The 13,157-nt window shown below is 38.8% G+C and overlaps 1 protein-coding gene across 4 annotated transcripts in view; it reads right to left on the minus strand.

Annotated features, from left to right (window-relative positions):
- Nucleotides 1-13,157, minus strand: part of Slc8a1 (solute carrier family 8 (sodium/calcium exchanger), member 1) — a 289,161-nt gene that overhangs the window by 38,408 nt on the left and 237,596 nt on the right. For 3 of the 4 annotated variants that reach the window (XM_013017990.1, XM_013017992.1, XM_013017991.1), the window contains exons 4-7: nucleotides 12,776-12,796; nucleotides 12,357-12,374; nucleotides 4,978-5,108; nucleotides 1,023-1,122 (exon numbers count right to left, since the gene is read on the minus strand). In XM_013017990.1, coding sequence (XP_012873444.1) covers nucleotides 1,023-1,122; nucleotides 4,978-5,108; nucleotides 12,357-12,374; nucleotides 12,776-12,796 — 270 coding nt within the window. The remainder of the gene's footprint in view (nucleotides 1-1,022; nucleotides 1,123-4,977; nucleotides 5,109-12,356; nucleotides 12,375-12,775; nucleotides 12,797-13,157) is intronic. The other variant, XM_013017993.1, reaches the window with a different exon arrangement.

The raw sequence follows: 13,157 nt of genomic DNA on the forward strand, positions 1-13,157 counted from the left end.
GCTATTCAGAAACTTAGAAATGTTATCTTTGCTTCAAAGAGAGACAACTGCATGCATTCTTTCCTGAGAGATGCATTTCTCACCCAAGGACTAACAACTGTCTGACAGGATGCCCCAAAATGCAGATAGCTAGGCACCTAAGGCACCTCCTTGCTTCAAGGATAAGGATCTATTTTACGGGAGGATGTATTTTGCCTGGAAACTCAGAAAATAACATGGCGTGGTTAGCGCAAAGACAAAGCACCTAGCTTTACATAACTTAAAGTCAGATCCCCTGCCTTTACCCCATAAATACCCCAAGAGCCCAAGGAGCTGTGTGCCTCTCTGGGTGTCTGCGTGTGTGTGTGTGTGTGTGTGTGTGTGTGTGTATGTGTCTGCATGTTTGTCTCTCTATCTCTATCTCCCTATGAGAGCACCCACACTCTGCTGGAGTGTGCCGTTATCCTTCTGTTTGTCTCCTTTTTTGTCTGTCTGCTTCCCTGCTTGTTTATCTACTCAATAGGCTCTGCCAAGTTTTCTTACCATTGTGACTTGTCCAGAAATTCTTAATCTGCGATCAAAGTCAAGGACCCTAAGTGAAAAGTTTCCACGTTTAAAGGGAAGCTTCACTAAACCTCACCTCTGTCTGGTGACACTAAGTAGTTAGGATTTACAGGCTTGAGCCACTGGTACCCAGTTTACAGTTTCTTTCTTTTTGAGCCTTTCATTTTGACCTTCACTTCTCCATGTCTAGGGAATTTAGCCCCACGATTGGCTAGCAGTGAATTTAGAGACAAAGGCTTCAAGTTGATCTATTACCAGGAAGAAGGGCAGTCTAGCTGGAAAAGAAAGGCACGTATGAAAACATGAGCCTTCTGGATAACCTCCTGGAGTCTCTAAGATGCGCATACAAGCAACACATGCATTTATTTCTCTGGATCCTGCCACTTTGGGGGCTTTGCCACAGGACCAAGTGGCAGAGTAGGAAACCATAGCTGAGATTGGCCCATTGCAATTTCCACCATGCTGAGCAAGGCACTTACCAGCACTGACAGTGATAGCTTCAATGAACTGTTCTCTCCAGCTGTTTGTCCCCACCACAAGGGCCAGGTTTGTCTTCTTAATGAGTTTGTCCACGGTGTTCTAGAAAGGTGGAAAGGAAAAAGATGAAGACTGCCGAGCTTGTTGAGGCCTCAGGAAATCTAAGAGCTTGTTGATTTGGAAACCTCAGTTACATAAAGAGGGTAGCAGATGTTAGGCTTCCCACAACAGCACTGACATCAAACACTTCTGTGATTATGCAAAACAAGCATATTCCTTACTTGAAAACAGAAACTTCTTTGAAGCAAAGGCAAGCCTCCTTCACAGACTAAAAGCCAATAAAGAATACCCTGAGTGCTTAGAATAATAGCTGTTGTGAAGGCCCATCCCTTCCCCTCCAGTGCTTTGTGAACTTGCTTCTCAACTGCTGTTGTACACTGCCTGCAACTGACCGGACATAGGCTCTGCTTGACATTCCATATGTACTAATGCCAAAGACTTTTTCTCCCTCTTTTATTTGTCAGTGAAATGTAAGCAGGTAATAGTCTCAGCTACTTGCTGCATGATCATGAATAAATGTTATTTTCCTTGAGGTATTAGTTTGGTCAGCCTCAGGGCTATTAGAGAATTCCATTCTCACCCTACTCCTGTTGCAAATCAAGAAAAGACAAACAAATACAGATCAATCCCAATGGTTTAGGGCATATGGCTAATAGCCTTTCGCTGATTTTTCTCTGCTTTTCTAGCCCTGAGCAGTATGCTCTGTATTTTTCCTTAGGACTTGTTAAACACTTAGTTTTGTACAATTAGCACTCTAGCTTTCTAAATCCAGTCGCTGTAACAGCCAACTGGTCATGAGAAAAATGAAATAAATGGTTACGCTCAAAGCGCTACTACAAATCATGGCAACTACAAGAAAAAGGGTCATTTTCCAGGACATTGAGGCTGCTCTTCTCTAACAAACAACCACATTGACTGTTGTATGGAACATTCACACTTACTGCCAGAGCATCCTAGCATTTCCACCAGTTGCAAAGAGGCAGAAAAAACAGGTATTGGGTTAACATCTGTACATGTTTCATGCAGTGTACTGCATTGACTGTGGCTTAAGAGAGCATATTATCAGCTACATAGGATTGAGGAAAATGTGATCTGAGGGCTCGTATGAGAGGCCAAATCCAATTTATAATATCAGGCATGTTAGTTCAAGAAGAGACATTAGAACTGACTTGAAACATTGAGAAGATAATAAACATGAAAGGGCCCTTCTCTGATTGGCTCACTCTATGTTTGTAACATTATTCTTGGCTGGATTGTATGTCCTTAGGGTGGTGACCTTTCAGCTGCTAGCCTTGTGTAGAAAACTGCTGGTGCTCCTGATCACAGCTGTAATAGTCACTGCTCTTGGGCACAAGTTGAACCACATGACAAGCATCTGTCTTTTCTCTCCCAACTCAGCCACATTTCATCAAGCACTCCGGGCATCTTGGTTGATGCCAATTCAAAGTGCTGTGTGGAATATAGCCAGAAATGACCTCGATTTTCCCTAAATGTAATGGAAACTCGGAGGCACTCTTTGAATTGAAGCCAAGACAGTGAATCCTATCACCTGGGAGAAAAACGGTCGAACACTCTTTTAACAGCTGAACATAGACTTCCTCATGAAAGATCTTGCTAAAGAACACATTTTTTAAGATAAAGCTAAACTCAATCATTAGATTTCTGTGGTACAGAGTAATTCACATTACCCCTAGAGATAGCGCCAAGATTCTGCCAAGGCTTAATTTGCATATGTGTCCTTCTTTGACCTATGGGAGCAAGCTGAGTGAATAATGATGAGTTTGAAGTTCAGATGCCTGAAGTTGGACAATGTACTGCTCTATTTGCCTGGAGGATTCCTCAATTCCAGTGATCAGCTCTTCACTACACTACACGGTCAGAGACTTTGAGAGGCCTTAGTAAAGCCTTACTCTCACTCAAAACAAAGCAAGAAAGATCTTAGCAAAACAGAGGGTTATATGAGATGTTACCCAGATTTAGGTTTGTAATGTAATGCTAGGAACCTTGAACAAATTCTTCAGCTATATTCTATTAAAAGAAGTTTCTTAAGAGAGCAATAAAATGGAATATAATATAAGTGGAATATGATATCACAGTTGATACCTGAGGGTACTTCAGAAACATGCCCTGAGGGTGCCCTTTAGGTGTTAATGGTAGCCCTGCTAATTAACTTGAAGGAGAAGAGAACAAATAATCTGGGATACTATTCTAGGAAGGTATGTGAACCAAACAACTGGACTTCTGTAAATAGATTGGAGGACTTTCTGATGCTCAGATTGTTGGAGTGATAACCAGATAGGGATTCAGATCAAGAAAGTTCTTCTTTCTGGAAGACTTACCCTGCCCAAGGCTTCCTACAGAAGCTATGAGGTTTGTTCTTCCTCTTATGGGTGCAAGGCTGGGCAGGCTGGGATTGTCTCATAAATGGGAGAATGCACAATTCTCCATGAAATCTCGGGGAAGGGTCGTGACAATCTTGTTCCAGAAATGCTAAACTACCGAATCTCTACTGCAGCAATTGGTGCAAGGCTCTTTGATACAGGAAGAGTGTGATTGGATACCACCTGGACTAAACCTCAACAGATCTGTCCAACAAGAAAAGGTGGTTTGAGATTACTGTTCGGCTGGGAATACAAGGAACAGATAAATATTCCATCCCTGGTTGTACAAAAAAACCAAAACCAAACAAACAAACAAAACAGAGTCAAGGTTCTTATGGTCAGGGTCTGCACAGAAAGCCTCACTTCTAATGTGTTTCCCCATCTTCTCTTTCTATGGGAATGAGTGGCAGAAAGAATTAACTTCCTCAGTGGCCTGAAAGAGAAAGTTTAATTGCACTCTTATCTTTAAAAATGTCCATTTCTATTACAAAGACACTTTTTACCTGTGTCCTATCAAGCACTACAGTTTGTAAGCTGAGATAAAAAATAATTAGTGAACCTCCTAGGTAAAGGAAAAGAGGATATATATATATATATATATATATATATATATATATATATATATATATATATAAATCCCAGGTAAAAAAATACTGAAGCTTCTAAATTAATGGCTCCTGATTCTCCATTTTGGAACATTCAGGTTGATTCTGTCTGTCTCTTTATGGGCAGGCTCAGGGCCCGATTGTGAAATCTAAGTAGGGAAAATACTGCTCTTCTCTGGGCTTATAATTGGAGGACACCTGATTGTATCCCCCTGAAGTGGCTCCACTGAAGGCCTTCTCACGTGTTCAGGGTGGTGGTAGGAAATAATGGGGGGAGGGGTCCCAAGGGAGTAGTACAGGACTGGACAGGAAGTTTCACTTCAGGTCTGCAGCTCACTCCAAGGTCCATATATAAACTTTTTAAAAAGAATGACTTTTATCACCTGGGAAATTGGGCCTCTAGTTTCCACCAGCTCAAGTATAAACTCTATGGTTGCAGGCACTACTCTTCATTATGGCAAGGACTGTCAAAGGCTTTCCCATCTGTTGAGAGTGACTGCAAACGAGAGCTTGTCAATGGGACGCTCCATACTATCCCCCTTCTGAAGCAAAAGCCTCTTGCTTTGCTTGGAACAGATTTCTTAGCTCCTACAAAGAGTTTGGATTCTTCCATCCATAAGAAGCCCTTGAGATCCACTCCTATGCCCTCCTTGCTATCTCTTTAGACAAGGCTTTCTTTTGGGGGCACCTTTCCCCTTATGTTGCAGTAGCTGTCACTTCCTTGGCCTGGGCTCTGCTGTTTATAGGACTTTCTGGTTCAATGCTAGTTCCCTAATTCCAAGTTGGCTTCGAAGGCCTTATAATGAATAAACCAGTGCCTCCAATGATATCTTCTCCTCTTTCTATCAGCTCAGGCCAACATAGTGAGCAACCTTCAATAGCCTCTTGAATGGGGGCAATAGGGGACATACCTTGAATTCATAGGATTCTTCAATGATCACCTCCAGCCTGGTGTGTTCTCCCAGGATGGGGCGCCCCAGTTCCGCGATGCGCCTTTTCTCTTCTTCTTTGCTTGTCAGTGGCTTCTTGACATCACCTTCCTCTGGGAAAGGGAAGGCAAGAGAGTGAACAATATGCTGCTCTCAATCTTGCTACCAGAAAAGCAAGGCGGCAAGAAGCTGTCCTTTAAGTCCCTTGAGTGAGCACTTGAGGCTGAAGGGGAGAACTGGTAGATGTTTGGTGGGCTGAGCAACATATTACAAAGACGGCAGATGATTTTAATATCCTATAGTCAAATTGCAAGGAAAGGCAGATAGAGGAAAGCAATGCATTGGAGCATATCACGGTGAAAGAAGGACTCTAGACACACACTATTTCTGCTCAGAGAATCACCTAGCTGTTCCTGTGATGCTGGGTAGGCTGGCTGTTGGCACATATTCCTTTAGCACATGACTAAAGAGAAACACAATTAAAGTTCTAGAATGACTCTAAGAGATCGGGCCCTTCTTCCTCTCTACTTCGTAGAGGCAACAGCAAATGCTCCAGAGTCACAGCGAGGATGGAAGGGAAATTCTGATCATAGCCTCATACATGCAAGGAGCTCCTGTCACAAGTGAGGCAATAAAACAGCCGTTCCACATTTCTGTGAGATACTGCGGGCTTCAGTTCTTCATCTCTGGTGTGGAGAAGCAGCTCTGGTGCGTTAGGAAAACCTTGGCCATGTTCACCTTAATGAAAACATGGACAGTGAGGGAGAAGCCCTTGGGAGTTCAGATTCACCATGTGAGCAAGGTAATTTCCACAACTGCCAAATAGCTTACATGCTGGGAGAGCCTAGTGGGGGCTTAGAAAATGTTAATGGAGCTGAGAGTCTCTTAATGAGGGGAAGCTCACAGTTGGCTCACTCTGCATGAAGGTCATTAGGATAAATCCCAGACTGAAAAGGCCATGCATAGGTGGAAGACAAACACTTGTCCTGTAATCACCCAGAATTCTGGAACCAGACATGCTTCCACTCACAGTCAAGTGGAATGAATGTATTTGTCATGTCCGGTGAGACAGAGGTGGTGATATAGAAAGATCTCAGCTCTGATGCCCTCACTTCCTAGACAGACATACAAATTACCTACAAGAGAGGAGTCTTTCCTCCAAAAGGGGAGGCCTTCTTGCCAATTTCTGCTTTTTGTATTTAGTCCTCAACCTCTACAGGGGTCCACATCTCCTATTTCTTTGGAATACCCAAAACCTACCCCAGCTCAGGGACTCCACTATGGTGATCTCAATTGTTGCTCTAGCAATTGTTGTGGAGAATAATCCCAAGGCCAGTTGCTTACAGTGAGGGCAGGTGACAGATATGTAAGAGTCATTGCTAGCATTATTTATTTCAAATGTCAAAACTCGTGGAAGACAATAGCAGAATGTAGCATGCTGATGAGTACTTCGTTATACTGTATATTTACTAGTGTCTTCCTGAAGGGCTATTTTAACATACTTGTTCCTTTAATCAATGATCTGTAATCACATCAAGGAAATTAGATAAAGGCTAGAAGTAAAGTATTTAGATCCAGCTAGAAGCTCGTGGATGTTAGCAAAGGTAAATTACTAGGACAAGGAGATTAAATTTAAGTATAAAAGTAGTACTAATTTTTTTTTATCAGATTGGGAAGTTATAACCTAAGTAATGGCAAAGGGATCTGGTTGTGGTCTACAAGGTTTGCCCTTGTGAATGTGTCTAGACAAAAGGGTTGACTAGATATGTGAAACCCCATTTATCCAGTCACTTAAATCTATCACCCTTTATTCTCATTGCTTTTTTGATCCTTGCATCTGGGATAAATCTATTGGTAGCTCTCATGGCAACAGGTTATATAAGCATCTTTGTTAAATCCTTTGGCTGAATGTGGATATCATGAAGAATGTTTCCCAAATAAGAACTATTTCCCAAAAGAAGAAAGATTACAATTTGGATATCTATTTGAGTTGCAAGGCTACAAGGGGGAATGTTTATTATGGCCTTCTTTTCTTCAACTTACTTTATAAATGATAAGTTGCTTTTTATAGAACTCAAGGTTATTTTAGACCAATTAGGAAAGAAAAGGTGATATAGTAGAGTTGTTCTGTATAGTACTTCTCAAAATGAAATTGATTTAAAACATGGCATTAAATAAATAACATTGTAGAAAATGGAAATCATCCAACGTGAGTGAAAAAATATTTTCTTTTTTTCCCCCCAAATATTTCTTTGTGGCATAGTTACATTTAGCAAAGGTCTGAAACACATTTTAACCATCACAATGATAAATAATCATCATTATATTACTCTACGAAGTTTATGAACTCTATTAACTTTAATCCTCAGAACCTTTGATCAGACAGAAATGCATAGTTTGAGGCTCTTATGTCTGTGACTCGTACCATTCTAAGATGGAAATAATAATTTTCAGGTATAGGACATTTGCCAACATCTAGTGAGAATCCAATAACATTTTTCCACTGTAAAATTTTTGTTAAATTGCTTTCTATTTATGGTACATTATACTAGTTTTTCTTATGTTAGTAACTTGGAGTTTATTTTTTTTAATTTAGTGAAAATCAAGAGGCAATTAAAAAAATACATCAAATAGATAATTTACATAGGGAATTACATCAAGTAGATAATTATATCAAGTAGAGTTGGTATGCTATGAAAGGCAAAAAAAATGTTGAAATAAGTATATAAGTGACAAAAACAACAACAGCAACGAAGAAATACTCTCTTGAGAGATCTTATATAACCTAATTACAAATGAGGTACTTGTTTGCCCAGCTTATATTTAAAACACAATTATATTTATATAAAATTGAGAGATGACAGCTGGATAAATCCTATGATTGCTCTGTATAGATACTAATAAATTAGTATTTATGATCTTTTTGATCTAGGGAGCTGGGCCTTCTAAAATTTTTGTTATTTAATTTACTCTTAGGACATGGTTTAACAACATTTTTGTGAAACAAGATCAACTGTTGTATTTATTCCCCTTTTTAGATTGAGCACTGGATCAAAAGCATATAATTCTGTTATACTCAAGGTCACTTTATTTCCCTACTTAGGCAAAGTGGGATCGTGCTGTGGTATTAGCTTCAATTCTCAGAAAAGAGTTCTCTCTCTCCCTCCCTTTTGTAGATACATGTCTACTGCTAAAACTCACCAGTTTCATTGAAAAGATGGGAATAAACAACATATTATGGTCTTGACCAAACCAAACAACTTAAGGGTAAAATTAGAGCAACTATTAAAAGGCCATATTAAAAGGCTACAAAGCCATCCTGTGATAAAGTCACTAGTTGGAGATTTCTTCTCATCTGGGTGATCAATTTTACAGACATCAAATAATGAAGCCAATAGGTCCTGGGTGAGGGATAGGTAGGCTCCCTCATACCCCCAGCATTTTGAAACACTACTACTATGATACAAATGTCACTATAAAGATCTGTATCCCAGGAGCTACTACTGACATTCTTTAATGGAGTCATACTTTTTAATCTCAGCAAACACTGTAGAATGAGGACAAGGGGCCAAGGTTATCAGTGGGACAATTTGCTCAGGTTAATTTTGATTCTTCATTGAGATCTATGCTGACACATCTGAAAACCAAAGTCCGTTGGCAGTTTCCTCAACACCTCACTGGCTTCTCTGATTAGAGCCAACAAAGACTGGCACTTTATTTCCTGAAAGAATATTGTGGAACAAATCTGCAGTTAAACCTGGGCATCATGATTACTGGGTAGGGGGGTATGAGCTTTGAGCATGAAGAGTCTAAGTGAGGTAGTGATGGACAATGATGGCCAGTGATGGACAATATTGATGACCGAAGGAGAGGAGAACCTTGTCCTCATCCGTTGGACTTAATGCCATGTGATAACTCAAGCACTAAGTCTCCAGAAGATCTGGGGTAGTTGTGTAATTTTCTAGTTATTTTGTCAACATTCCTTTATCTCCATTTTGTAGAACCCCTACATACATACAACCATCTATGTGTCAGGAAAATCAGGCTTTTTAAGAAATTTGATTGTACTTGGATGAAAGACTCGTGTGTCAGACATTTGTAAGAGATCTTGCGTTTCTCACGTATTTGGGAGGGAGTGATCACTGGATTAACTTGGTGTAGGTCCATGCTTCCTCTTCCACCATTACTTCTCATTCTTACTGCCTCTCTTTACTCTGACGTGGTTGAGTTTTGCTGCTCATCTGTGACATCTCCAACTACCAGAGAAGCCACTGCATTATTTAGCAATGTTTTTAGAGAAGACAGAGGCTAAAACATAAGAATCGAATGTCTACAGACTCGAAGGCACTTGGAGGCCGTGTTTTGCAATTACCATGACAGAACGAGTACCTGCAATGGTGATTACAGTTGAAGGAATCGGGTGTTCTCTAGCAAGAACTTTCCTGAAGATAGGTTGGCCTAGCAAAAGGACAGGTAGAAAGTCAGTTGAAGAGATGGTGTTGGTTTGCTACCAGAACGTTGTGGAATTAATAAACACCATATCCACTGCAAGCCATGTTAGTGGGGGATGGAGTGTAGATTCCAGGCAAATACTCTGCATTCATCACAGGATGGCTCTCTGGTGGTTACAGAGGGAGGTTACTGTCCACAAGTGAAGCAAGTGTTCTGTGAGACACACTAGTTTATGTTTGTTATGTATGATTATGAATAGATAATGCCAGGTTCCTCCAGGGGTCTGGAAGGGAAGAGCAAGGTCTTTCAAATGACTGCTTCCAGAGTTTATATCATGAAAGCACTTGGTGTTCTGACCATTCTTGTGGTGTTGAAGTCTATTAGTGCCAACAAGATGCCCCCGAACAGGCCATCTCTTCCATGTCTCACATATAAAATGAGGATAACAGTACCTGCTCTATTTTTTGAAGGTTAAGTCAATGTAGTCAACATGTTCACTACATTTTTCACCCCCTGAAGAGTCTGAAGGGTGTCATCATCATCACAGCAAGTGCTGGGAGAACTAGGACCTAGGGTTTTCACTGAAGTCCTCATTCACTGACTGTTAGATCTAGCTGCTGTTTTATCCTATCAAAATCTGTCCAGAATTGATGTGGGAATCAAGAGACTTGGCGCTCAGTGACAAGCCTGCATTTGCTTGCCATTTATTCAGTTTGGGCAAGGGATTTATCCTCTTGGAGATCCATTTTCCTCAATTGTGAAACAAAGAAAATACATATGCGTTATCTATTTTTTGGAGTGATGGAAGTGTTTCTAACTGTCAGAATGTTCATAGTTTGGTTTCCTTAAAAAAGTTTTGTATGAGAATGATATTGTAGGGAGAGTAATATTAACAGTATCATCATTGGATACTATAACTTTAATTTGGGAATCCTATACCTATATGTTTAAGAAGTTCCATGTCTTCTCCATATTGAGCCAAAAAATTGAATTTTATTAAAATATCCATATCACTTATTTGCAACAGTTTTCTCCCTTGGACTCTCCTTCATTTTTCATTTATCTAGTATTCATAATTGCACCATTTATCAGACAAGTTGGGGTTTGAATTGAAAATATATATAATGTGTAATTTCTAGAAATAAAGGTAGAAATAAAGGGGTTGCAGGGGCGAAACAGAAACAGAACAATGTTGGGGTTAGGCAAATCATCACATGGTTTTAGAGTCAGAAGGCCCTGAGCTGAGGGGTAGGGATTTATCTCTCGGAGCTGTTTCCCTTTCCTATAAGAACAGTAAAAATCCATAAGGATGGTAATAAATGATGATTCTCACAAACTCTAATGAGCTATAATATGTAGGGTATTGCCATAAAACTGGAAGGTCAAGAGGAAATGAGTTCACAGATCCAAATAAAGGCCTTTGAATGAGGCAAGGTCTAGAACAACAGATAAAGATGAACAAATTCCAAGAGTACCTCTAGTACTTAATCTAATAAGATCTCTAAAATATTCAGGTTAGGCTGCAGACCAAATGGCCTTTTCAATTTCCACACATCCTGCCTTAAGTTTAGATGTTCACATTTAGCCATGCAAATCTACATAAAAGCTGCAGGCAACCTCCAATGGCTGAATGAATTCTTCTCTATTTTCTCTCCCTCTCAAAGTCTTGACTTCAAAGTCTCAGACTTCAAAGAAAAACTCTTTAGACTCTAAGGATACATTCTACTGTGTAGACCCTAAGTTTTAGAACTCCCTTTTGCAGGGTCAAGTGTGAATACTAGGCATTCTGGGCAATGGAAAGAGAGACAGTATCTAGGTAAGTCAAAATGGGCAATGTAGAAACTGCAATGGTACTCGAACATTCTCTTGTACTAAATGGCATTGATTTCAAGTATTTGGAGGAGATAACAACTAAAAAACCTGGGATTTTAGGTTAAAATTTCAGTTATACTTGGTGAACTACCTGACATGGAAGAATGTTTTGAAGAAAGTACAAGCCCTGGAAATGAACTCTTCACATAGTTAATGATACTTGTTTCATATGTAACCTCAATAACACAGAATGGAGTGAGGTTCAGATGAGTCAAATGTAAGGAATCCTATATAGAAATTTATCTTGTTTCACATTTGTTATCCTTTGGAAGTTCTGGGGTTTGAACTCAAGGCTTTGGGTTTATGACAAGTGATCTACTTACGGCATGCCTCCATCCTTAGGTTTAATGTTTTTATCCTTTTCAAGTTTCTGTGTCTCTGAGATCTAGCAATCATTTTGCTAGATCATTTTGTTAAGTGTTGTGACTAAAAAGAAGCAGTTGGAAGGAAGTAACTTTCTGTATTTAGAAAGTTTCCCTTTGGACAGTATCACATTGTAACTATGTGTTTAGTATTATACATTAGTTCCAGCTCTTGCCAGAGTTTTTTCAGTACTAGGAATTTGGATATTTCTTTCTAAATACTTTTGGTCAGCTCTATGATTCTTAAAATTGTGATATCTTCATGATATATTGGGATCTTTTGATATATGCACATGATAATCACAATAACAACAAATTGTAAAAATTGGTCCAGTGTCAAAAATGTGCACATTTTAAGCTTTCTATGTGAAGTTTCTTACAAATAAATACAACACAATACACACCTGTTGTTAATCTGTAAGGTGTTAACTGTGTAAAAGTAGCAAGAGCACACACCTTGTGCCATAGTTAAATGTTAAAAGTAGGTTATGGGAGAGGTGGGTTTGGTTTGATCTTTATATTATTTTGGGGAGAAATAAGAAAATATTATCTTACCATACAGGTATTTTCCTTAATTAAAAACAGATAAAAATCAGATTTTTTCAATGTTATAGTATGCTTAAAGCAAGACCATACAAATAAAATTAGATAGCATTATGTTTCAAAAATTCATACCTGTTAGTGTAAAGCCACCTGAAAAAGAAAAAGAAAACAAATAAATGTTACAATTTAAATTTTACTTCAAATAACAAAGATTATGACATTCAACAACTCAATGAAAACTTGACAAATGTACAATTTAAAAGAATATGAAAACATCCATTCATGACAAAATCATGAAGTCTTTTAAAATTATGAATTAAATGCACAAATTATTCTTAATTTATGTGAGTATCTGATAGATCTCTGATTTTTTTAAGTTATGATAACTTAAAATACAATTTAATTGAGTTGACCTTAATTAAAATGAGGCCAATGACCCTAAACAATAATCTCACTGCCCAATCAATAGACATAAAAATCAAACAACTATTATTGCATTACCTGACAGAAATGGAAAAATGGAAAGGAAATTTAAGAAGGGAAATGCTTACCAAGCTCATTCAATAACAGGGCTGTGAAGGAAACAGAGACAAACACAGAATAAGAGAACAGATGAGTAATGAAAGCAAGAGGAATATCAGCAGAAAGAAACTCAGGCAGATCTCACTATAGTGGTAAAAAGCCACCTCTACAAATCCTGGGTGCAGCCCGAGGAAATGTAAGATTGGGAATAATTCCAAATACATGATCCCAACAGAAATACTTTCAAATGCCTTAGAGTGTAAAAATACATCGCTTTATATAAAATTGTTTTAATTTAATAAAACATTTCTATTATGTATGTTTTTATATGTTATATTATCTACAAACTATAGTAGAAATCTTGTACTAAATTAAATCCTTAACTTGATTTAAGTGGCATTTCTTTATTAA

Source organism: Dipodomys ordii, unplaced genomic scaffold (assembly GCF_000151885.1).
Source record: "Dipodomys ordii isolate 6190 unplaced genomic scaffold, Dord_2.0 Scaffold37, whole genome shotgun sequence".
NCBI classification, from domain to species: domain Eukaryota; kingdom Metazoa; phylum Chordata; class Mammalia; order Rodentia; family Heteromyidae; genus Dipodomys; species Dipodomys ordii.